The 27017-nt window shown below is 46.5% G+C and overlaps 1 protein-coding gene across 4 annotated transcripts in view; it reads left to right on the forward strand.

Annotated features, from left to right (window-relative positions):
- Positions 1-27017, forward strand: part of SIPA1L1 (signal induced proliferation associated 1 like 1) — a 1823374-nt gene that overhangs the window by 883463 nt on the left and 912894 nt on the right. For all 4 annotated transcript variants that reach the window (XM_069638601.1, XM_069638604.1, XM_069638602.1 and 1 more), the window contains exon 9: positions 21683-22259. In XM_069638601.1, the coding sequence (XP_069494702.1) occupies positions 21683-22259 (577 nt within the window). The remainder of the gene's footprint in view (positions 1-21682; positions 22260-27017) is intronic.

A 27017-nucleotide genomic window follows, 5' to 3' on the forward strand; every position in this document is an offset into this window, starting at 1 on the left:
GTCCGACATCTAGTGAAAATTGCAGAGTATTGCATCTTTCTTTCAAAGATGGAAAGGGATGTCTACATGGGAGTGACTTTAACACTGTCCCTAATGTGACGTGTAGTGTACCCAAATTCCCTCACGCGTCGAGGTCCCACAGTTTGTTTTTTTACGCTAACCTGGTTGGTCGCTTATGCAGAGCTCCTAAGAGTTTATAGTGCTAAAGTTCATTTCCACGACCTACGGTTGTTTACTCAATTCGACCTTCGACTGCTTCGTGGGTTTCTTGCTGCCGACTACATCAACAACTCCTAGATGACTGCCAACCGCGTGGCCTCGTCCCTTTGGCCAAGCCCTTACAGTAGGCAGAGTGGGGCCCTGGGTTTATTTCTCACTGGGAATGCATTTCCTTCACCCCTCTTTCTCTTCTTGGTCTGGCTGCTGCTACCCTCTGCTATGGAGAGGACTCCCTTTTAATTCTGTCCGTCATATAATGGCAAGCTTCCTTAGGACACCCATCGCCGATGCAATCCGTGCAGAGATGGAAGTGGGCGAGAGCAGTAGGGAGCGGTGCTCTCTATACTTTAAGTTTCACTGTTCCTATACTTTTCTTTTAAAAAGAAACCGTTCTGGAATGGTTTAGTTTTAAAATAAAAGTATAGGAAGAAGTTGAATCTTGCACTTCAGTGCACTACACTGAATATTCCCATAAAGAGCAGGTGTGTTTGTTTGGGGGTTTGGATTGTGTGTCGGAGGGGGTGTGTCAATGGGGTTTGTGGGGAGAGGGGGCAGGCCAGCAGGGAGCATAGTTCCACTACTTCTTTTCGTACACTTTGACCACTGAATCAGTGGTTTTCTCGTTACCACATTGAGCGCTCATGCAAGGCCTGTAAGTTCTTTCGACCGAAAACGTTGAAAGACAGGCGGACTAAACGGTGGGCGGCCTACGCTATGCACGGTGAAGGTCTTTCCACTGCAGCGCCGTTACTTCGAACAAGGAATCGGTTGGTAGCCATGGCTCCGAATTGGAAGCCATCGACCTCTCAGTGGAGTCTGTGTGCTCCCAGATGTCTGTCCCTGATAGACTGGCCACCAGCACTGTTATGGGGAAATCGCCCCCTGGCGACAAGGGCAGCCACTCACCACGTGTACACAAGCACACAATCCCTAAGACCTCCTTGGAGTTGTCAAAGTGTTCAACGCCTGCAGGACCGTCGAAAGTTTTGGCACAGAACCTTGCGGTACTACGCCCTCCGCACAACCACGTTCACAGCCTGCGATTGGGCTTCCTTCTGGAACAGGCATTCCCTCTTAAAAAACCTTTGTTGCTGACTTGTTATCCAAGGGTGCACAAGCGCTGAAGGACCCGGGGGAGTCCCTGACCGCAAATGCGCCTTCAGACGCATCGAGACCCTCTATACAGCCACTGAAACATTGCGAAAGTCGTTCGGAGATCATTTCCGTGGCAAAGTAGTACAAGGGCACCCCCTCTCGTCGAGAGGACTATTCTGAAGCCCCCCAACCCCTCTTTAAGGCCTTATTAGGAAAGTGTCCCACTTTTGAATAACTCTTCCCTCCTCCTGACAATTTCCTCTTCCTCTCTGTTGACTAGGGAAAGGTTTGAGCAATACATGGACAAAATGTCCCAGTTCATTGACTTTTCTGACCGGTATATTATACTCAAGAGACCTAGGGAGGTGGACTGTTGTCTCATCCCCTCCAAATTGCAGAGACTCCCCACCTCTGCACAGGGACACCAAGAAGACATCTCGCAGGTCACAGATGACCCAAACCAGGAGGAGTCTTATGAAGAGGGTAACCTTTTTGATCAAGATCAAGCTGATCAGGACCCAGACTGGGACCAGGCCGAGGACCAGGGTCCTTGGCTCACACTGACCTATACTGTCGATCCATATGCCATCTGTCTGGATCCCCCTTCTAACCTTCCACAAAGAGTCGTTGCCTGTGGACGACTAGATGTTCAATTCCATTTTAAAAAGAGCAGCTGACCATTTTAAAATTACAACGCACAAAGCAGCTCCAGATTTAGACTTTATGGAGGATATTCTCAAATCGAAGTCTCCAACTAGCCACGCCATCCCTTTACTGAATTCTACAAAGAAGCACCCGGGCCCTTATTTGCTGTCTCCGTCCCTCACACGGGCAGTTGACCCCCTCCGACCACTTCAACATCAGGGGTCATACCACACCAGACTCCTTAATCGTTACAACCACTCAGAAAAGGGTGGGGGTACCTCTGACCTCAGCAGAATCCCCTCTGGACAAAGACTGTAAGATATATGCCCTGGACAAGCAGGTCACTGACTCTGCGACCTACACCACAAGGATTGCAAATACCACGCTCCTGGCAAGTTAGTGATGTCCAGTGGTGCCTAGTGCGGCATGGTCTTGAAGACCTTCCAGAGCCCACCCGATCACGCCTGCTTGCGGTCATGGCTGAAGGCAGACAAGTAACCCAAAACATACTGAAGAACACTCTAGACTCGGCTGAGACCTCTGGACGCACCCTCGCACAGGGTACCCTGTTTAAAAGACATGCCTGGTTAATAAAAGGTAGGTTCAAACCCAAAACTTGCGCCTCTCTAATTAATAAGCCAGTGGAGGATTCAAACCTTTTTTTGGGAAAGCGGTTGACGCCCTAGAGACAGCAAAAAAGGAACACAAGACTCTAAAGTCATTTAGCAAGATCACGGCTAATGCACGCTGATCCTTTTGTGGCCAATCATGCTCCCGCTTTGCCCAGGGGCAATACGGCTCGGGAAATAATTCTGGTCCTCTGATCAAGGCCCCTCTGGTAACTTCCAATACCAGCAAAGAGTCTCTTGTAGGGGCAAGGGTAGAGGCACTCGACTCCCAGGGGCTACCCAGCCTCCACCTTAAATGTGACTCGCCGGTTCAGGTCCCCTCCCACGCTTCCCCAGTCGAGGGTCGCTTGTCTTCATTCATCCACACCTGGGAGTGGAACACTTCAGATCAGTGGCTACTAAAGACCGTTGCCCACAGGCATTGTATCGAGTTTCTCTAACCACCTCTCTAACACCCACCGAGAAGCAGACGCCTGTCGCCAGAACACCTGCGCATCCTGCTGGAAGAAGTTCAGGTCCTGCTGGAAAAGGGCGCCATCGAAGTCGTCCCCCTTCTCCAGGTAAACCAGGGTATTTATTCAGTTTACTTCATTGTACCCAAAAGGATCTCACCATGCGCCCTGTTCTAGACCTGTGCCCTGTCAACAAGTATGTCAAAACTCAAATTCAGGAGGTAATCCCACTACTGTAGCAGGGGGATTACATGGCCACATTGGACATAAAATATTCTTACTTTCCTATATCAATGCTGCCAGCGCACAGTAAGCACCTCAGGTCCATTATAGAGGATACCCACTATCAGTTCAAGGTTCTCCCCTTCGGCATTGCCTCAGCCCCAAGGGTATTCACAAAGGTGCTGGTGGTAGTGGCAGCTCGCCTGTGCAGACAGTCCATCCCAGTCTATCCTTACCTCGACGACTGGCTCATAACAGGTGATTCGTACAGAACACGCCACACAATACCCAGGGGACAGTAGAATTCCTCTTCAACCTAGGATTCTCTATCAACCAGAAAGAATCCATCTTAACCCCCAACCAAGACAAACAGTTTCTGGGGGCTCTAATTCGGACAGAAGACAGGCTCGCCTTCCCCTCCGAGAGGTTCCAAAACATGCTGTTTCAGATCCATCACTATTTAGCAAGTCACCAGGTGACCGTACACAAAGCCATTTGACTGATGGTGATGATGGCTTCCTGCGTATACCTAGTTCCTCATGCTTGTCTCCGCATGCGCCACATGCAAGAGTTGCTCTCAAGCCAATGGTGTCAGGCCCCACAGCCAGTGGGACGATCTAGAGGTTGTCTCAGCAGCCCTCGTTCAGCCTCTGCAGTGGTGGTCAAGGGAAAACCTTCTGCAGGTGAAAACCTTCACCACCCCCGCAGTAGAAGCCACTCTTATTACGGGCGCATCTCTGATGGGGTGGGGAGCTCACCTCCTTCAACAGACCGCGCACAGCCTGTGGTCTCCAGCAGTAGCATCCAATCACATCAACCTGTTGGAACTACTAGCAGTGTTCAAGGCCCTAAAGGCCTTCCAAACACACCTCCAGGGGAAAATAGTTCTAGTCCTCACACTTCGGCCATGTATTACTTAAAAGGGGGCACTCACTCTCTAGGGCTGTCCAAACTGTCCCAAAACATTTGGAAGAGGGCACTCAAACACATTGTCCTTCTTTCACAGCATGTTCCAGGGGAACTCAATCTTCTGGCAGACGTACTGTGCAAAGACCACCCCCCACCCCTGACTCATAGAGCACAAGTGGCGGCTACAGGAAGACATTTTCCTCAGCGTGGGGCTTCCCAGAGATCAACTTATTCGCCACTCTGGAGAACACCCAATTCCCAGATTACGGTACCCACAGAACCGCTCCAAGGGGAACAGTCTTTGGATAACATGGTCTGGGAGATTTTTCTACACCCACACCTCCCGCCCCCATTCCTCTGCTCAACAGAATAGTGCACAAGAAACACCAAGAACCAGTCACAATAATCCTGGTGGCCTCTATGTGGGCACGCCAACCTTGGTTCGCCCATCTCATCTCCCCTCCCGGAAGCTGTCATGCCCATACAACATGCTGTCTCAAGATCAGGGAGGGACACTACACCCGTGCCTTCAGCTCCCTCGGAGATGCATGGACATACTCAGAGGCAGGGAAACCTATCACAAGACATTGCTACTCCAGCAAATGGAAGTGCTTTATCTGGTGTAATGTCAAGGGCATTAATCCTATAGATTACTCATCTAAAGATTTCATCCTTTACCTAACCTACCTGATGGATTCAGGACTGGTTTTCAATTCTCTTAAAGTCCACTTAGCTGCACTTTCGGCGTACACCACGTCCCAGAGCAAGGTTTCATGGTGGAAAATTTCTGTCATCAAAGCCTTTATGGAAGAGGTAAAAGACTTCATTCCCCATCTCCAACCCAGCTCCCAGCTGAGACCTGAATGTTATTACCAGATTAATGTGACCGCCCTTTGAACCCATGCACAAGGCTAGCCTTACAGCACTCCCCTACAAGACCGCCTCCCTGATGGCGATCACCTCTGTAAGGAGAGTTGGTGATCTACAGGCCCTTTCAGTTGAGGACCCATTCATCACGATGCAAAAAGACATGGTGGTTTTGTTCACACACCCTTGCTTTGCGCCCAAATGTTGTTCAAAGTTCCATGTACACCAGTCCATAGCACTACCCACCTTTTCCAGAACCCCACTTACATGGCGAAAGAAGCCTCCACATACAGGATGTAAGCAGACCGGTTATCTACTATTTGGAAAAGACAAAGCCACTCAGAAAAACAAACCAGTTCTTCGTTTCAGTGGCAGCTGGTAGAGAAGGTGATCCTGTCTCTAAATCGGCTATTTCCAAGTGGCTTGTACACTGTATCACACTGTTTCTCTCTTGCCAAGAGAGAACTACCCTTCACACCTAGAGCACACTCTACTTTGGGCACCGGGGCTACCATAGCATTTATTGCAAATGTCCTCTAGATTCCATTTGCAAAGCAGCAACCTGGAGTTCTGTATACACATTTGCACACAAGCCGTGCCAAGACATCTCTTTGCTACTGCACCTTCACACATCCCACCACCTTCTCTGGGTACTGCTTGCTAGTCTATGCAAAGCATGTGATTCTAGGCAGAGCCACAAGCATCAGAAGACATGCATTACGCACCGTAATAGCAGTTCTGATGATTGTATCTGCTTAGATTCACATGCCCCCACCCCCCGTGGAGTAGAAGGAACACATACTTCTTACACCGTATCCCTTCTGTACTCACTCATGCAGGCTAGAAGGCTCACTCAAGGGAGAAAACACAACCTTTGGGACCTCGACGCGTGAGGGATTTTGGTTCCACTACACATCACGTTGGGGATAGTGTTAGTCACGCCCTTGTCCACGTCCTTTCGATCTTCGAAAGAAAGATGCAATAGTCTGCGATTTCCACTAGATGTCGGACTATATCCACAGCATGTGAATCTAGGCAGATACAATAATCGGAAATTATATGATCTGACATGATAGGTTATTTATAACACGCTTAATATGTCTTACTTTTCCTGAGAAAAGTAGGAGTTGGTGACTAGAACTTCAGCAACTACGTAAGACATGTATCAAAACAAGTTAGATTCAGTATTAGTAACCATGGGTGAGGAGTCAGCCAATCTGGTGGCCAGGAATGTGGGTCGAATCCCCACTAACTACCCAAACCCGCCTTCCATCCTGACCAGCTAAGCACCTTTGACTGGACGGCAAGTTTCCCCTTCAGCCAGTTCCCCAGACCCTCTTCCCCATCTCCAGAATCCCACAGTCACTGCCCCAAAGCCTCCTGACAATCCTAGCTCAGCCACCGCTTAGTCTCCTCCAAAAGTGGAAGGACCTATTCGGCACCTCCTTTCAAAAACCGTATTTGGCCTCCTTGCCTAATTAACAAGAATGGAAGTCCACAGTGAACACCCGTCCCCTGAGAGATCTAATGAAAAGGAGGAAACGCATGGGTATAACTGTTTGCAAGTGCTTTGCGACTTGAATGAAAAATCTGCAACACTTGATTTTAATATACCCAAAGTATCAAAATGACTCCAACAACTGTGCAGACATGAATAATCTGACCTCCAAAAAGACCAGTACATTTGTTAGGAGGCTTAGTCCAACAATAACCTGAATTACTGCTCCTTACTTAGCCGAAATGGGAAAAGAAAGTGTAGCGTAGGCCAAAGGGTATCGGGTAATCTTCCCCGCACACAAATCGTGGCCAAACATGTAGTCGCGGGGAAAAGACTGACATTATGTATGGTGACCATATGTATGGGGAGCGGGTCTATCCCCCGCTCCTCTTGGGGGGGAAAAATGTAAAAGCGGGCGTGTCCCCTGCAGGTTCAAAGTGATAATGTTGCCACAAACCACAGCCTTTTTGCAGGGATATTCTCACAAAGAGCACCAATAAACTATGCAAAGGACCCTATGTGATTTTAATTATTTTTTCCCCCACATTTTAATTGCATTTACGTTTATTTTAAATTGTTAAATGATTGCATGTCAACTTCCACTTATTGGTCTACATCCCGCTCCGGCATCTGTCGCTGCATCCGAGCCACCCAACTCTGGGTCATGGAAATGGCAAAACAATGGGTTCCTTGACAGTTTTCTCTATGGGCAATTTTGCTCTGTAATTTTATTAAAATGCGAGATTGGCGCACAAAGACAGCTCATTTAAAAAAAAATCAATTCACAGCCGGGTCGATCATGCAGAGATCGCTAATAGTGTTGACTCCTGAATTAGAAGGCAGATGGGGCCAGTAAGTGTTCCGTACCCGCACTCAGTCCTATAAATGTTCAGTCTGTGACTGGCTGTTAATGTCTTTGTCTGCGCTTGAATTCTGGGATTTATCGCCATCATCTCTGCAAAGTGGAGGTTGCATGCACAATGTCAAGTGCTGAGGTTGAGACTGTGCACGTGAAATCGAAGTAGCATGACCCACGGCAAAGCTGCTTTAAGTGCATTGGTCTAATTAAACCCCCAGTTCATTCGGTAACGGTCACCAGAGGTCCCCTGTATGCTAAAGGGAACATCATATACTGTTGAACGGCAAAGCCACTGGTAGGACCGCCACTGCCCTCACTTCCATATGTGCGCTAGAGGCATGCCTCGGTGAATCATGTTTTTGCTTCAGTATAGTTATATAGCACCAGAAGTCAGTTTGTCATATGCCATACACATTGAATGGATGCACCCAAATTGAGGACCCAAAAGCTGCCAAATGCCATGGGTCGTCTTCACATAATGCCACTATGTTTGTACAAAGCTTTAGTAGCCTGTAAACCATAAACTCATCACAAAATACAATAATGAGCAATTGGTAAAACAATAAATCTTAAAATGCATTAAAAGTAAGAAAAAAATATAACCGGATAATACATTACCTGGATGAAATCATCACATCAGGGCAAGCAAACACGATATTCTGAGCCATACCCTAAAAACACATTTTGAGGTAAAATGAACTGCATTCAAACCCAGTATTTTCACAAAAAAACCTGCAGCAGCAACCATCAGTCTAATATTCATTAACCTAAAAAGCGGGATTAAATAACATTTCCTGAAATCATTGTACCCTGGCCACAACAATAAAGTCTAATCGTCTCCTCAGGTGCCCCACAGATCTTACACTGGGAGTCATTTGAACTCTTCCACTTCGCTGTAAATGTGGCCAGCTTGAGTGTGTTGGTGCGTAACTGGATATAAATTGCTCTGGCATAACCATGAACAGTTATAGTCCAGATAAGTTTCAAAACCCGCTGACTGTTTACATTCATAATGGAAAGAGCCAGTGCTTAGGTTCTGACAGCCCTGTTTCATTCTGTTGATAGTCGCCTGACAACAGACTTTTTTTTTTTTACCTCTGCCTTTGAACCAGGGGTCAGAGGAGTGGGGCTAGACCAGAAAACTTCCAGATGAAGCCCCCAGTGCTCCAGATAAGATTTTGGAGGCGGGGGTATTTTACTCTATTTTTAAACTTTGAGAGTAAATGTGATTTTAAGAGTAAAAATGACTTTTTTCCTTTGCAAGAGAGTAAAATGTATGCAACATCCAGCCAACGTGTGCAAAAACTGTATGGAAATCATTATGCGGCAGCTTTCTGCATTGTGACAGATGACACCTTTCATTATCTCTGGCCATTTCATCTCTCCTGTATTTAAATGTTGAAATCACAAAAACCTAGCCAATTATATAGTAAAGCAAACATGAATTATATTGTTTTGAGATTCAATAGCAGAATTGTCTTTTGATGTTTAATGAAAGTCTTAATTTCCTGGAGCCATTACTACCTAATGGTATGCCAATGTTATGATACAACAGTGCAGAGAGGCAAGGACTCCATGCTAAATTCTATATCTAATCTAGTGGTCAAATGGATATTTATATAGCTCTTTTGGCAATGCGCTGTGCATAGAACATATTTATCACAATTACCACCAAACCAAAGTCGGTACTCCTTTATCGACCTCGAAAGGATGAAAGTCTGAGTTGGTCTTTCCGGGATTCGAACCCGCAACCTACAGATCACGCACAGATTACAGCGAGTGCTCAACCGGCTCAGCTATCTTATTGGTTAACATCCTTCAGAGGTTGGTTAACTGAATATCGACTGAGGTATAATAATCACCGTACCTAGATGTATTATGAGCCATTCATGAAGCGCTAGATAAAGTTAAATGCCTATCTGGATTATCACAGGGACAGGTTTTGCTGAGTTTCTATTTTAATTACCATTGTAACTTTCATTTGTTTGTTTTTGAACAGCGCTTGCACATCCAGGTTTTGGATGTTTTAATTGTAGTCCTGAAGATTTGAGAGGCTAGAACACCTGTGAATCCGTGTAATGACAATCACTCACCCTTGAGCAAAGACTCTGCTGCCACTGGCCATTTATAGTAATGTACCCCATTGACTGCAAGGTTGAATGGATGTAAACTAGACTGCATAGTCATTTTACACACCGTTTTTATAAATAGTGTAAATTAAATTGTGTAAAAATGATCTGCCTCTGCATGATTATGCACACAGCACCGGAATCATCTTAGCTATACAATCCTAAAATTCTAGGAAAACATGCAGTGCTTCTGAAGCTTAATGGAAAGAAACCATTCCTTGTATCACAGTGTGCAGTTTATTTTTTGAAAGGCTTCAGAGAAATACGTTCTGTTTCAGAGGTGGCTTGCAATTACAGCCATGTAGATAAACATCAAAGGAAGCCTTCTGGTTTTTGTCAAGTAACCTGACCTTTGCACTGCCCTCTGCTCTAAACCTGTGTGTAAATAATAAAGCGCTCGTATTTCCAAGAGTTTCATGCGTAAAAAGACCTGGTACCCACCTTATCTGGAGGCCGGCAGCCCCAATAGTCCTCGGTGGACAAACCGAAGTCAGAACAAGGAGCCCAAACCAAGTATACCCAAAAGACTACTAGGAGCCTCTCTAAGTTTACCCAATTCAGTTACACTCCTGATTCTCACCCAATGCCAATATAGAACAGGGAGGTTGCAGACTTAACAATCGAAAGCCCATTTTTCTTGCACGTGCATGCCAGCCAAGAACCACCATCTTTTTTAAGAAAAGGGAATCTATTTGTCTGTGACGGTCCGGGCTGAGAAACTTACAGGAAAGGAAGAGGGTTTTCCTTATAAGAAAGTGCAGTACATGTTATCCTTTATTGCAAAGCCTGATAATCCTGGTTCCTGAGTGGAACATGTACTTTATAGCGGTTTGGTGGATATACAAAATTGGCTATTGATTTGTATATAGTGCCAGATGAAACTTTAAAAGCAATCTCCATTATCTTTGACCCACTATCCCTGCATTGGACCATCTGCTAGATGAGATGCCACAATTTTCTTTACTGGGGAACTCTGCCGTAGGTGAAACCATTCAAAAGCTTTTAAAAATGCATCACTATTTGAAAAAGTTTGCGTGATTTCGTTTCTGGCTGCTAATAAAGGCATAGTTATAATGCTGCCAGATGATTTTTCATTTCACAAAGTAGATCCAAATAATCCAATTTATTTATCCAGTATCTGCTCTAAAATCGAATAATATTTAATCGTATGGTTGCATTTTCCTGTGATCCTTGACCGCAGAGAAATTCAGACTGCAGACCCACAGAACCTACGAAGCCACACTTCTGATTGTCGGCTTGTGAAGAAACAGTTCTGTACCAAACGATGCGACTATATACTGGATTGTGGAATTTAAAGTACCCTTTGCTCTGGGGGCTTTTCTCTCCTCAAAGTAGTTCTTGAACTGCAAGGAGCACATTGAAAGGGTAGATTTTCTAGTGTAGGTCCATTGCGTGCTTCACTCTTGTTTGAAGGAGGCACAGCCAAGGTTGCATTTTTGCATTGGGAGGACTGTGTGAGGTGGAAGCAAAAGGACTTCTCGAACCCTGTGAGAACGTGTTTGTTGGAATTGGAGGGGCCAGCAAGTACTAGTCCCATGAGGCAACTTTGCTAGGAAAGTCATTGCATAAATACAGCTCCATGAGTCTGCCAATATGGAGCTTGGGGCAATGATTGGGTCAGCAAGGGCTGTGTAGATGCTGCAAAGAGGTGAGGGGAGCTCTTTGCAAATCGACAGACAAGGAAGCCAGAAGTATGTTTAAAGAGATGGTGAGCAGAGACGAAGCTTAAATGGGGATGCTAAAACCAAAAATACAAATATGGCTGGACATATTTTGTGTTACACTCCGCCTTTAAGGTGCAACGCCTACACAGAAAACTAGATTGGTCACATGGTACAAGGTCTCTTACCCAGGACCGAATGTTGGCTGCCCTTTAACTGCCCAAAAACTCCCACCCCAAGGGTACATTTAACAAACCTAATATCAGAGCCATGAATTAAGAGATAATTATCATGGGACTTGTGCAAGCCATTACAGCAGTATCAAAAAAAGAATGTAAAAAATGACCTTCATTGTAAAGGCAAATAAAGCTTTAGAAAAATGACCATTAAAAAATAGTGAAGCAGATCAGGGTCCTGGGCTTCCATCCTAGCTGCCATCTTAATTACCCTGTAGTTAGGTACCACAAAGGAAACTACTGTTAATGACCAGTGTGCAACCTTACTGTTACAAAATATGTATTGTAATTTCCAAAGTCAGAGAATTGCCTTGACCTATGCTGTAAAAATGAAGCAAAAAAAATTGCCAACAAGCCCTGACTTAATACAAGACATAATGTCCAAATCGGGACATTTGGCCTGCAAGTTTAAACTTCAACAAAGTCAGTGCTTTGTTTCTTTTGTCTCCTGACCAAAATAAGTGGAGCACCTTTTCACCTGAATTCATTTGCAGGTATCAGAATTCACAAATGTCCAAACCTGTGTCTTTCAGAGTGTATTCCTTTTCATTAATCCACATTTGTGCATCAAATTGGAAGCATCAGCTAGTCCACGATATGTCCCCAGTGCCAATTTACCACCATGTTCACCAAACCAAGAATTTAACATGTTTAAATAGATAGCTGGTGATTAAGACCCTTGGGGGTGGGGTGGGGTGGGGGGGGTCTAGGCGGCCCTGTCTAGACCCTCCATTAGCTTATCTTCCAGGTTGATGGGTTTCCCCAGGGATATGCTTCCCAGTCTCAGTAGGTAAACAAGAGTTGATGTCTGGAAGGTTTTGAATTAATCTTAACCTATGGAATTTCTCTGGACAACCCGCCCGACCATCGGTCTTTGCCTACCAGGCCATTACAAAAAGGGTAAAGACCATATGCAAACCAAGCTTGGTCCCACCCCAAAAGGGGCAGTCCTTCATGAACTTGGTCTCATCCCTTCTACAAGAGACCACAGGCATCCCCAGGCATGTTTCAGCCTTGTTGGACCATCAGTGAGGAGTTGCTTGAGTTTCTAGGCCATGTCTTGGCATACCCAGGCCCACTTGGGGTGACTAAGAAAAACAAAGGAGGTGATGGCTGGAAGATTTAGAATTAATGTTAACCTTTGGCATTGCTCTGTCGCAGTAGGATTCACCATTTCACCCTGTCCTTTGCAAGGGCTCTTCACAGCAAAGCATCTTGTGAAAAGATTCCCATAACTGATCCTAAGGTATTCCCTGTCTGGGGACCACTTCCTTCCACCTGAGACGTTGCGTCATCTGGCTCTATAACCTCAACACCTGGTGTTTGATTACCTTACCGGATCTATGGTAGTCCCAAAGATCACCTTGCTATTTGAAGCATGCTCTAGCCACCAGTGTAATGCCATATTTGATTTTTCTGTACATTGGATAGTCAAGAATGGCAGTAACCCTCCACTCACTTCCTACTCCTGAAGGTTGTGCATGTATCTTTCTGTCAAGCTCCCAGAAAGGGGTAATACCTCAGAGTTTGCTTTTAACAAGGGCAGATCCGGAAGAAGTGGCACATACTACTGCATGAAGGTGCTACCATTTTTAAGTAAATTTCTATTGGAATTCAGGCTTTGGAGGGTTGCTGCTATGAATTTGAGGAATTTGTTAATGCATCAAGGTGCCGAGGAAAGCCCCAATGAAAGGTGAATTTCTAGGCCCTGCTTATCCCTTTCAATTAAAGGCTCAATTTGTGAGGGAAGAGCTGCACCTTTTATGTGTACTTCCTTCAACTCCTAAATCTGCATTGTTTGCAAAATTTCCCAAAAGATATGTATCCTATAATACATAGCCGTGGAATGTGACAAGCTTCCTTATTAGCTTCTAATGCAGGACAAGGTTGCTTCTGAAATCTTTTTGGCGCATGGAGACTTTACACATTTACCCTTTTGTCTCCAACGGTGCCCTCGTTGTCTGCTAAGTCCTTCTTCTGCTGCAAAAAGGTACCCTCTTAACCTACGTCATCTGCCTTCAAACTAACGTTTCCCTCATCACTAGCCTGCCTCTGTCCCTCACTTTTTCTGCTTCCACTCTGATCAAAAGAGTATTTTTTCCCTGTATACAAATTATATAAAACATAAAAGTACAGTCTGATTTGGAAGAGACCCCTTCATGGTGTTCATTGAACTCTAATTTGGAATTGAATTGGATTTTCATAGAACTCTAATGTTAACTCTCTGAAGGGTCAATGGCGGATTGGATGTCATCTTTTGGCATACCTTCACAAGAGGAAATACTCTGCCTCCAACATTTGGCGAGAAGCTGCACCACTGATCAGCTCTGTCTGCTGCTCTCCATCAGAGCCTTATTCCTGGATCATGGTCTCAAAATGAAGGAAAGTAATTCTGCTTTTTGAGTAGGTACTTGTTACATTTGCTTCAACCTGCGATATTCATTCCAGGCGTATAAACCCAGTCTCTACACTCTTCGAAATAAGGGCAGGCTTTTTCCAGGGAGGTATGATATGATATGATATTTTATATCGCGCTCTTACACAGGTGTTTCAGAGCGCGACCAGGCAAAGGGAGGGGGAACGGGAGAAACAAAAACAAAGATCTTACTAGGCCCAGTGACATTGAGAACGCGCAAGTGCATGGGGAAGGGAAAAAGGGGGAAAGTGCAGAGCATAGGAGAGAAACAAAATAAATAGTAAGTACATAAATAATTAAATAGTGTTAGCAGTGGTAGTGCAGCCTCTAAGAGGCAAAGGTGCTAGGTTAGCCAGATAGGGAGTATCTGATAAGTGCAGAAGAAGAGTGGGTGGGGAACTGTATGGGTACAGACACAGGCCCCAGTGCAAGGGGTGGCCCGGAGGCAGTGCAGGAGGATGGCACGGTGAGCAGGTACCTGGGCCCGAAGGGCAGAAGGTGGCCAGGTGCAGAGTGGCGAGGGAAAAAGGAAGATCAGCAGGGGAGAAGCGGGGCGAAGGCAGAAGCGAAGAGGAAGGTCTTGAGGAGCTTCCAGAACCATAGATGGTTCTCCTCACGTTTCAAGGTGGCAGGGAGGCAGTTCCAAAGGGAGGCCCCAGCCGAAGACGGAGATCTACCTCCAGCTCGTTCCTTTGAAAAACGACTGACCCTGAGGGAGTTAGAGGTAGAGGAGCGAAGGGCTCGAGAGGGGAGGTATTTACGGAGAGATAGTTGAAGGTATTTTGGACCCAGGCCCCAGAAAGCCTTGTGGACAATGCAAAGGGTTTTAAGGTGTTGATAAATGTCCATATGTGCATATTTGCAGCTGCATGCCACGAGCCCTCAAAACATTTCCTTACAACAGGTCAGATAATCAAATGTAAGCAATCTGCCTCGGATTGATTTTTTGTGGTTATGTTGCAGTTTATTCTGCTTACCAGACCTAATCCTTTGGACCTACACACACACATATCTCGATTTTCTTCTTAAGACCTGCCCTCTTTTCTTTTTCAGTGTTCCTATTAGTTCAGTGAGCCTTTCAGCCCAGGGCCTCCAGGTATGTCATGTTACTGAATCAATGTATAAACATGCACTGGGAATCCTATTTCTGGGATTGGTGGCTCTGTCCCCTACTGAAAGTTTAAAATGTTTGGCTGCAGGCAGTCAAAGCTTTCCTGGATCTTATATTTCCAAAACCTTCCTTTTTTAGTACTGATTTATCTGTATGTGCTCTTCCAAATATCTGGTAATAGTGATAACCACAGCAGGCTAACCTGGGCTATCATGCTTCCATCAGGACTAAGTTATCATGAAACAATTACACAAGTGAAGTTTCTGACTTATCTAGACATGCCATTTGGTCCACTGTTCTCCATTTCCTGTAGTATTGGGAGGGTGGGGGAGGACTGGCTATGGTTCCACATCCACCCTCAAGATGAGTAAGTGAGTACCATCTGTGAGATATGTATGATCTTCCTCTTGGTGTCACTGAGTGGAAAAGATTAGCCTTTCCTGTGGAGGTTAGTTTTCAGAGAACATTTTTTCTTTAATTTGTGACATGTGTGAGACCCTCAGCGATGGTCCCAGAAGTTTGGCCTCTGTGGCTGTTTACTAGTTAACTAGTGTCTGTCACCTGCTTGTTACCCCTCTTAAGTGGCGACTACTAGGTGTCTGCCAGCCCCAAACAGCAGGCTGAGTCAGTATGTACCAGCACAGACCTAAACTTCCTGCTTATTGAATTGCTAAGATTTCATCAGTTAGTGGTTCACTTTCAAACATGTTTGAATGAGAAACCTCAATGGTTCTCTTGAGACCTCTGGCTTCTACCTAGGTTAACTGTCCCTTTTCCTTGAAACCAATCCTAGTGCAATCAGCCACAGGCTACCCAATGCCATAATCGATGCTTGAAAGCCCTGGAATTGCTTGGTCAAGCAAGACTATTCTCCAGCATTATGTCTTTCATGGATTCATATGCTTTTGAATATTCCCCATCGTCCAGCTGGTAATCATCCGTAACAGTTTATTTACCTGCACATTTTTAAACTGCTTGTCAATTTTGTGCTCTTATAGTCATTTTGGGTCTTACTGCCGACAAGCAATTAGACCGGTCCCCTTGGCTCCACCCCTGGTGGCCATCTTCAGATTTCTTCACTGCATGTTAAGTGTTGGGAGTCCTCAAGAATTCTTTTAGAAATTCATTGATTTTTGCTATTTTCCCATCGAAATTCAAGTTTGGTGCAACCTTACTTCTTTGCCACGGTAGTGAAGGTTTGGCCCATTTCCTTGCCTCCAGAGTACCAATCTTCTGCTTGAAGCTTTAATAGTCCGTGGAGATGAGACAAGGTGAAGCTTTTTAAGGCCTTTTCGACATGTAACCTGAGGAACGTTTACATCGAAAATATTCACCAGCAATGTCTTTATCCAGACCACCTCAGCTAAGACCTGCAAGGACCGCCACCACAGGTTAGTAGCCTGGCTGGATGAAGGTGCCAGGGCCTCTGACTTGGCTTCAATCCGTTGTTATGCCTTCGCCAGGCACAGCAGACCCCTAGAGAGCTTTCCCTCTTCTGAAAGTGGTTGAGATCCCATGAAGAGTTTTCCCAGGGGAAGAAGACTAAGAAGGGACATGTCACATGCTCTGGCTGCTCCTTCGACAGTTTAGTTGACGTCTCCATCTACACCTACGGTCACCTCATTGACCACTTTGGCACAGAGAATGCCTTTGTCTACAGCTTCGTTGTGGAAGCACTCTTCAGAGAAGCAGTGCTTGTCCACGACTATAGTTCCTTCGACAGCATAATCGTCAACAAACACGTCCACAGCCCATGGTCACTCTTACTCCTAGTCGACGGCGTAGACCTCTTCGACAACCATCCCGTTGACTACCTTGTCAACTACTAAGATAACTTAAGTTGAGGATGAAAATAACAATCTCCTTCCGCCCCAATGACCAACTCGTCGATGGCCAAGTCTTCTTCAACCACGTCTGCATCGTCGACTGCCCTGGTTTAGAGGCTGTTGGTTTCCACATTTTCCATGGGGAATTCGGTGGACAGGGAGAGCTCGCCCGCATTGTCCCATCTTCCGAGCCTGACTTGTGCTCAGCCACTGTTTTCTTTGGCTCCTTATGCACAGCCTACAGTACCGTGTTCAACCATGGGCCCTCCTAGGCAGATACTGCAGCTGGATGTGGATTCAGATGTGTCCCCCGAAGCAGAGGAAAAAGTGGTAAAGGTGAGGCAGGACATGGAAAAGGTGACACTTTTTGCCAACATACCTCCCCAAGCACCACCAAAGCAAAACATTTGTCTACCACAGGGACCTGTATCCTTCCCCAGTGACACCTTCCCCAGTGGGCATCCCTTCCGGCTCCACTTTCAGAGCTTCAACAGCAGCTTCATACTCTACAGTTGCCTTCTCCTGCACAAACGTACGAGATCCTGTAAGGGAAGTTCTAGCTTCTCCTTCCTCTTTCGGGCCTTTTCAAGAAGCCCCTCTTTTCCCTGCGGTCACCTTCACAGATACGGAGCCAGACGCTGACGACTATCGATTGGTTCACGAGGCATACATTCTAGAGACTGGTTTGGAGATTTGGTGCCAGGTGACTGTGAACCAGCAGGCCTACCACCAAAATACTCTCCTCTGGATGAGATTGGTTCTTTACATGCCCTTCTGGCACGAGCTGTAAAACTTTGATCTGCTGCCTGAAGAGCAGAAAAAGGAGGGATTCCTTTGCGAACAGTGGCAATTTGCAGAAGATCTTTGGTACACATTCCAGTACTGGGGGATATTTTGGGAGACAGCCTCCTAGTGATTAGGAATCCATTTTCAGCACCCCCCAAAAAGAATCGCTTTGAAATATAAAGTCCCAGAGTCTGCTCCGAAGTGCATTCACACTCAGCCAATCCGTCGTCCCCATGTATGATGCTCCTGACAAAGAGGGCAGACAGCTGGATGCCTCTAGCAAGAAAGTTTACTCATGACAGTGGCAACGACCTCTAAGGTGCCAAACTCACTATGGATTCTCTCATGCTACTACCGCAAACTCTGGTTCAAACTAGGTCCAATGCTTGATTTCCTACCTGATGACAAACTAGATGAAGCACTTGCACTGCTGACTGAGAGGGATGCAGGCGTCAGACCGCGCTATCACAGTTGCTGTGGACACAGCCGATACAGGGTTCCACCAGATGAGCAATGGAGCAGTGATACGTTGCAAGGGTGGTTGAAAGCCACACATTTCCACCCAAGGTCCAGTCAAAGGTAGTGGATATGCCTTTTGACAGCGTTGACCTCTTTGGAAAAAAGAGTGACGAGACCCTACAAGCCATCAAGGCTCACACGGTAACAGCCTGTTCACTTGGGAGCCTACAACAATGCTGCCAGTGCTTAAGCTCAGGGAAAGCAAGGTTTTCCAGGACTTTGAGGGACTACAGGTCCTCCTACCATCCACAAACATCCCACATCGGCCCCACCCAAGAGGTATATAAGGGACGATCTGAACCCTGTAGAGGAAACAAGCCAAGCCCCAGAGCCTCCTCCAGAAGTCCAGCCCGAAACAGGCCTGACCAAGCCACAGAACCCACCCCCACTTCAGCACCCCAGTATGGGGGTAGCTTGCCAACTTCGTCGAACATCTTCACCAACAAATGGGTGTGTACTGCCCATTATTCAACAGGGCCATACCCTGGAATTAATGTGGCAATGTCTAGCCATCTCCCCAAGCCCCTGCCCTAAAGGTGCAAAAAGACCAAGCCTTGCTGCTTCTAAAAAAGGGAGCGAATAAAGCCATACCACAGCACCTCCGGGACTCCAGAGTGTACTCCAGATACTTTCTGGTAAATTAAAAATCAGTGGGATAGAGACCTATACTAGGCCTCGGAAGGTTAAACTAATTCCTCAAGTTTCAGAAGTACTGCATGGTAATGCTGCAATACATCCTAGACCAACTGAAAGAAGGGCATTTCCTCACATCACTCGACTTGGAAGATGCTTAATTTCACATCCCCATTCATCTGAGACACAGGCGTTTCCTCTGATTTCTGGTCAAGGGCAAATACTATCAGTTGAAAGCCCTGCCTTTCGGGTTGAAATCTGCCTCAACAGTCTTCACAAAGTGCCTAGCTCCAATGACAACCCACCTCAGTCATTCAGACATCCCCGTTTACCCATACCTAGCCGACTGGTTGGTGCACGCTGGATCTCCAAAACTGGCAATGCGACACACCAAGGATATCATAGTGTCTGACATCCTTGAGGTTCTCTGTGAACTTTGCAAAGCCATGCTTGCATCCTGCCCAATACATGCAATTCTTGGGCTCACGTCTCAACACTCTCGCGTGTTTCTCCACGCCTTCAGAGGAGAGTGAAGACTATACTGAACAAGGTCCAGCAAATGTCAAGGCTGCGGATCGCATCCGTCTGCTCCCTAAAGTCCCTCCTGGGGAGGATGTCCTCTTTCATCTGGTAAATCCTTCACTGCAGACTCCAGATGAGATCACTTTCTAGACGCCCGGTGGCAACAGATGTGTCCTGGGAAGACTAGCTTTGCCTCATGCCATCTTTCCCCCCGAGCTCTCTAATGGTGTTGCCATCAGTGCGCACTCACTCAGAGAGCACCCTTTCGTCTTCGGGCACATCAAATCACAGTGATCACGGATGCCTCCTTAAGAGGTTTGGGAGCCCACATAGGAGCATTTCACGCTAGAGGTCTTTGTCTACTAGAAGAAAAAGCCCTACACCTCAATGCCTGAGAGTTGATATTCTGGGCCCTGAAATCCTTCAGGCCGCAACTGTATGACAAGGTAGTTTGCATCTTCACATACAACACCACAACATGTTCTATATCCGCAAGCAGGGTGGGACCCGCTCTCAGATGTCTACGCATGCACTGTGGAAATGGGCACTCCTGCACAACATGTTCAGGATTCCCTTCCATCTGCCAGGGATCCACAATAAGATTGCGGATTCTCTCAGCAGGGAACCCTGGTCAGGCCACAATTCGGAACTTAACTGAAGCCAAGTTTGCTGCCTCTTCTAGTGGGGACGGCCGGCGATCGACCTTTGGGTACAGCTACGAACATGAAATGCAACAAGTTTGAAAGCCAGTTTCACCAACAAGTGAGCATTTTGGGGGGGCATTCTCATTCCAAAGGAAATTACTATTCCAGAGCAATTCCAAGTAATGCAGAGCAACGGAAGCCACGAGCACAAGCAGTGCTTTAGTCACTGGGAGAGTGCACCTGTGCCCGAGACATTTAAACCACAGAAGCAGAAAGTTAAGTCTGACTGCTAGCGGGAGAGAGCTGGGGCTCTGTGCGACCCGGGAAGACAACTGGCTAAAAGAAGCTCGACTGAGCAAAGCGGCTCGATGAGAGGAAGGGAAAGCTGCTCCAAGCAGATGACATGCTGCAGGAACGTCAGAGGTCATCGGATGACTTCGGTATCTTTGCAGGTGAAGGGAGGCAGCGTTTTACCTACCTGAATTCCTTAAGAAGCAGACAAGCCCAGCTGAAGCAGCGAGGAGCAGGAACGCGTAGGGAAAAAGGTTGCAAGAGAGAAAATGCCAAGAGACTGTCACCGGCTGGCCACAGCATGAACGCGGAATGCCTTCCAGAGCCGGTGAGTCAATCCAGGCACAGAGATGGGAGACCGGGCGTAGTGGCGGCCACAACAAATTCATATAATTGGGTAAAACAGAATCGAGAGAGAAGGAGAAAAGGAGCATATTGTGAAACCCGAGAGAGGGTGAAAGAAAATGTTACAAAAAGGGAAAGTGATCCAGGAAGGCGACACTCTGGAATTTGCCAATGCAGGCAGTATATGTATATGAAATACTCGCCAGAATATCAAGCAGGCTACACACAGGACTAACAAGTCTGCAAGAATTGAACAGTGAGAAGCCCTGGCAGAAGAGTACATCGAGTAGTCTCATGTGTGTGTTAACAGGAAAGCCTGGAGGAGAGTATACAAGGCAGTTCCAAGTGTTTGGTTATAAGAATCCCTGACAGGAGACTATACCAGGCAGTCAATGTTAGTGTGAAGGAAGTCCTGGTACAATAGGAGATCGGGCAAGGACAAGCTGAGTAGGATACAGAATTTAAAAAGGTCCTCAGAAGGATATGTCTGGACCAGCCCAAAAGGGCTCTGTGAATCCAGAGAATAAGGAATTAAAACTTGGCAGGAGAGTACACCAGGTATCCCGACAAGAGAAAGACAAAGGTTGTGTGGTTAACTTTGGTTGTTCAATAGAGACAAACACCAGGACTGTTAATTGTGAACACACAAGTCTGTGAAGAAGAATCCAGGGGGAAGGAAAACACCCTCTGGAATGAGGATCCCTATCCTTGAAATACATAGTTATACATGTTACCTGTTTGACTATTTCTAAAGCACATTTCTAAAGCACTCCAGGCCAAAGACATTAGTCTTTTCACCTTAGAATTCATTTGTTTAGAATGTGAGGCTCAGAATAGCACTTTGGACACAGAACGTTTTTGTTTTGGACATTCTGACACTGACAGATCCTTAGTTTTGATTTCAGGTAGGGAAACTCCTCTGGAGCAGGATCAGCGAGGCATTCCCCCCCCACCCTTTTCTTTCAAATAAAAGTCTTTAGCCAAAACCATGTCTAATTTGTGTCTGCGTTTCATTTCTGTCTCCTCACAGAAGTATTGCATTCCCTGTTTGTGCCAAACAAGTAAATATGAATTTCACTTAAATGTATTTAAATAGATTGTAAAAATGAAATTGCCACTGGTTTCTCATTTTTGTTTGTTTTTCTAGTGTTGCTGTGACAAGATCAAGAGATGTACCTTCCTTCGGTCCACCCATTCCAAAAGGTGTCACTTTCCCTAAATCCTCTGTTTTCAGGGACTTCCTCTTAGCCAAGGTCATTAATGCTGAGAACGCTGCTCACAAATCTGAGAAGTTCCGTGCCATGGCCACAAGGACCCGACAGGAGTACTTGAAAGATCTGGCAGAAAAGAATGTTACCAGCACTCCTATTGACCCTTCGGGCAAGTTTCCCTTCATCTCACTGGCATCCAAAAAGAAAGAGAAGATGAAACCTTATCCAGGAGCAGAACTCTTCAGCTGTGGTGCCGTCATGTGGAATGTTCACGTGGAGGACTACAGCAGTGCTGTTGAAATGGAGTGCCTCCTGGGCATTTCCAATGAAATTGTGGCTCTTATAGAGCAGGACACGAAGACTGTGGTGTTCAATTGCTCCAGCAGAGATGTGATTGGATGGACTATTAGTGACACCACCATCAAAATATTCTATGAACGAGGGGAGTCTGTTTTTGTCCGGAGTTTCAACAACAACACAGAAGACATTAAGGACATCATCAAAAGACTGGAGGTTTGTATTTCTACCCTGAGCCCATTAGAAAATGTTGATTTTGCCACTTAGACAGTACTGAATAATTCTCCCATTGGCCGACCATATATTTGCACTTGTTTTAGGTCGCAGTTTTTTCTGCCAGATATAGTCAGATGATGCCCCTACAAAGTTCACCATTTCCATAATGGTGTTAAAATTCTTACTGTAGCCTTATTAAATATGTAATTTTAAAAGTGTTTGTTCAACGAACAGTAAGCTGAGTTTCAAGACACTATCATTTGTCCACAGCACTAATATTATGAGATAATTGTGTATTTTATAATCGTATTTCATCAGCATGCTTGGGTTAAAAGAGCCAAAATATAAATGAGTAAGATTTGGCTACTCATTCCTTTCTGGCTACAGGTCTTCATTCTTGTGCAAACATTTGTTACTTGAGGAGTTGGACCTGCACCCACAACAGGCTCTGCTAGTTTAAAGAAGAAAATTCAGCTTGTCCTATGTAGGTTTAATTATGGAGAAAAAACACATTCAGATTTCAGCTATGGCATGAAGCCCACATAATACAAGGGGTGGATATTTGTCCACATGTTGCCAGGCTTTTAAATTGTCTACAACTTGACTGATTAGCTGTTTCTTGTCAACACATTGAATCATATCAGAGGGTTACCTTTTAGTACAATGGATTTTTGGGAACGTGGGATTTTAGTTTCCCACACTATTGTTGCTGTGGTAAATGATCTGCTCTTGCCAGTTAGTCTGTGACTTATTTATCTATAGTAACTGGTGTTTTTAGTCGGGCCAATCACTATATGGTCCTACTGAGTCCATTTGATTGGTTGTATAGTGGCTTTGCCCTCCAAGGCCTGCTTAGAAAGGCTAAATGTGAATGCGAGACTGTGGCGGATGAACTGGAGATGTGATATTTATAACGCGCCTGTACACAAGTGTTTCAAGGCGCGACGGGGCAAGGGAAGGGGAACAGAGGTAAAACAAACAACGATCCTACTAGGCCAAGTGTCATTCAGATCGCACAAGTGCATGGGAAGGGGAAGGAGGAGAAGTGCGAGGGGGGGGGAGGGGAGATGATAGGGATATAAATAAATAACAGTACAGTTAAGGCCAGCAGGTGGCAAGTGCAAGGGTGAAGCCAGACAACAGGTGTCAAGAGCTGGTAGTTGGACTGTAGGGATACAAAAACAGTCCCCAAGTGCGGGGGTGGCCAGGAAGGCAGTGCAGGAGTGCGACTGGTGGGGGAGGGGACCTGGGCCCGAGATTAGAGTGTGGCCAGGTTACCAGTGCAGTTTGTGTCAGCCAGGAGGTCAGCAAGGGAGAGAAAGCAGAAGCAAAGAGAAAGGTTTTGAGGTGCTTCTGGAACCGAAGATGATTCTCCTCGTTTCAGGGAGGCTGTTCCAGAGAGAAGCCCCAGCTGAGGAAAGGGATCTACCACCAACTCATTGCTTGGAGAAGTGACTGACCCTGAGGGAGTTCGAGGTAGATGAGCGAAGAGCTTGAGAAGGAAGGTATTTAGGAAAAGAGAGTTGAAGGTATTGAGGCCCCCGGCCCCAGAAGGCCTTGTAGACGATGCAGGGGGTTTTGAACTTAATACTCACAGCCACTGGGAGCCAGTGCAGAGATTTCGGTCCTGGAGAGATACCATCCCTGGGCTTGAGGACAAAGATAAGACTCACAGTCCTGTTCTGGATAAGTTGCAGAGTGCTCAGAGTAGAAGCAGGCAGATTAAGAAAGAGGCTGTTGCAATAGTCCAGCCTAGAGAGAACCGGAGCTCTGTAGACAGTGAGCTTCTGGGGGAAGGAGAGTGAATACCCCTGAGGAGGTGCAGCTGGTAGTGTGACTTCTTAGAGACGTCGGAGATGTGGGGAGAGAAAGAGTGTACAGTCGAAGATGACCCCAAAGTTTTTAGCCTTGCAGGTGGGATCCGGAAGAGTGCCAAGGGAGGCCGGCCAGAGAGCTACAGGAAAGGAGGGAGCGGGTGTGCCGATGAGGAGAATCTCAGTCTTACTGGCATTAAGGCAGAGGTTATTGTCGGCACACCACTGCTGGATAGCAGACAGACAGAGATGAGGAAAGTAGAGGAGGAGGCCAAGGGTAACCTGAAGATGAGCTGGTGTCATCCGCATAGAACTAGAAGTGGGGGCAGAGAGTGGCGATGCAGTGGGCCAGGAGTTCCAGGTATTGGTTGAAAAGCCAGGAAAGAGGTTAGACCCTTGGGGGACACCACAGGTAGAGAAAAAGATATCAGAGACGAAGGACCCAAGTTGGACCTGGGACGGTCGGTCGGAGAGGAAATAAGTCAGCCACAAGAGCCTGACCAGTGATACCCAGGTTATCACTGAGACGGTTTAGCAGGATGGCATGGTTGACAGTATTAAAGGCAGAAGAGAGATCAAGCAGGATGAGGACGCAAGGGGTGTTAGAGTCAAGGTTGGAGAGCAGGTCTTCACAGATGTTCAGGAGAGCAGTTTCCTTGCTTCTGGCAGCTCTGAAGCCAGACCGATGGTCATGAAGGCAACCAACAGATTCAGTGTGGAGATTAAGCTGGGAGATGGCCAGGTTCTCCAGGAGCTTGCCCAGGAAGGGAGGGATGAAAATTGGGCGATAGTTAGCCAGAGGGGTCAGCAGAGGGTTTCTTGAAAAGGGGGTGCAAAAGGGAGTGCTTCAGGGGGAATGGGAAGACTCCAGTGGCGAAGGAGTGATTGCAGAAATCAGTCAGGGCAGGAGCCAGGGAATCGATGTGGTCCTTGATAGTTTTGGGGGAACAGGGTGAACCTGTTTCGACGAGACTTTCATAGATCGGACTTGTCTAGAAACCTTGTCTGTGGAGAATAGGGGAAAGGCAGAGAAGGAGGGAGGAGGGGTGGCTGCAGAAAGGCCAGGGGGGGAGCAGGCAGTGGGGGGAGGGAGCGGTTAAGAGGTGAGAGAGGTCAGGATGTCCTGAGATTTAGAGATGAAGTGAAAATCCAGTGCCGCACAGAGGGCCTGGGAGGGGACAGGAGAGGTAGAGACTGCGGCAGGATTGGCAAGTTCCTTGCAGGAGAGACAAAGTAAGAACACATGTTGAGTCGGTGAACATGGTGGCTCACATGAGGAGGCTCTGAGGCTAAGACTGGAAGAAAAATGTAGACGGTGAGGTATATAAGGTGTTCTTCCAGTATTCTAAAAGAGATTGGTGCCAGGTGTGTTGTTTATGCGAGAGCAAGTTATGACGGCTGAACAGTGAGCCTGGTGAATCAATAAATGTACCTCTTTGGAAGCGTGCCTCCCTTTTGATTGAGTTGTAAAGTGCTACATGTCACTTTCTAGCCACTTAGCTCTACGTAATTCAATAGTTTCATACTGCAAGATGCGTGATAGAAGCAAGGATCCAACAAGGGGTGCTGGGAATGGTACCCTCCTAGCAATATTCAGTCAATAGTTTCTGTCAAAGGCCAGTGTTGACACTTTAATTTTCAAGAGTTTTTCTGAAGCACTGATGAGATACGGTCTCCTCTTTGATTGGACCAAGACTTGTGTAAGTCTCTTGGACACCTATTGGTGGATCAGATTAGCCCTAGGAGGTTGGGATGAAAGGCCATTTTCTGGAAAAAGCCTCGGCCTGTGCACTAAAGGGGCGTGCACATGGTACAGAGAATGGAGTACAGTTCCGGATTAAACTGGGAGCCAATCTAGTGTCTAAAAGACCAGTTTTATATGGTCCCATTTCACCTGGTTCCAGGGGAGCCCAGTGTCGAAAATTACAATACTTCTGGTGTGGCATCACTAAGGGCTTTAGGTAACTCCATGCAGTGTGAGGTGTGAAAGAGCAGCGAGATCTAAAGCTGGAAATTGATGCTTGTTTAACACAAATTTAATCTGCTGTGTAAAGGGGAGTTTTGTGTTTAAGGTGACCGCCATCAGTTGAATTTAGCATATTTGACAGTTCTTATCAGCAATAATCTCACATTTGTGTTGATAAATGTGGATGGTCCAAGCATCAGGTTGAATGTGTACATGCGTAGTATAGTACTCCTACGTCCCGTTCCTTTTCCTCCATACTGTATGGGCATACCTCGCTAGGGACAGGAAACAGAACTTTTTTAACCCGAAAAATTGTCTTCCCCCTTCAAATTTAGATGCGTGCGGGTCATGGCCCTGGGAGCATGCGCTCCACCAACTCCTCCCACCGGCACCACTCCTCAGTCCTCTTTTCCACTTCGACGAGAGTGGACTGATTTCACCGGCGCTGCTGTGTGTAAGCCTTGTAGTTTCATGCGCATTTCCCCAGGATAGGTTTCTCTTTTTGTCCATAGGCAGTTCTTCAGAGTTTAACGTTCTCTGTCCTCTGGTGCCACGCTACTCTCACAGACATGTCGACTGTGGTGGGATTCAGCAGGTGTCCGGCCTGAGAGGGTTCCTTTCCCATGTCTGATCCACAGGCGCTCTGCCTCAGGTGCCTTGGTCCAGATCACGGCTGCTCGGCGTGCGACACACTCCCCCGTGTTCTTTGAAGAACTGCTTGGCTAGGTGGAGGGAGTTCTCGAGATCACTGGAGACCCTCAAAGAGCACTTCAGGAGGAAGGCCAGCAGGCCAAAGGTAGGTGTCCTTTTCTCCTCTGCGCTCGCAAGCGTGACACCTTCCCTGGGAAGCATCCAAATGGGAGGGGCCTTCCAGGTCCTAAGACCAGCAAGGGGACCGAGGCTCGAGGAGCTACCGTCTGAGGGGGTCCATGGACCCTTGCGGTCCCACTGCTGAGGGGTCGCAGAGCTCTTATAACA

This window comes from Ambystoma mexicanum, chromosome 14 (assembly GCF_040938575.1).
Source record: "Ambystoma mexicanum isolate Mex_15411 chromosome 14, UKY_AmexF1_1, whole genome shotgun sequence".
Taxonomy (NCBI): domain Eukaryota; kingdom Metazoa; phylum Chordata; class Amphibia; order Caudata; family Ambystomatidae; genus Ambystoma; species Ambystoma mexicanum.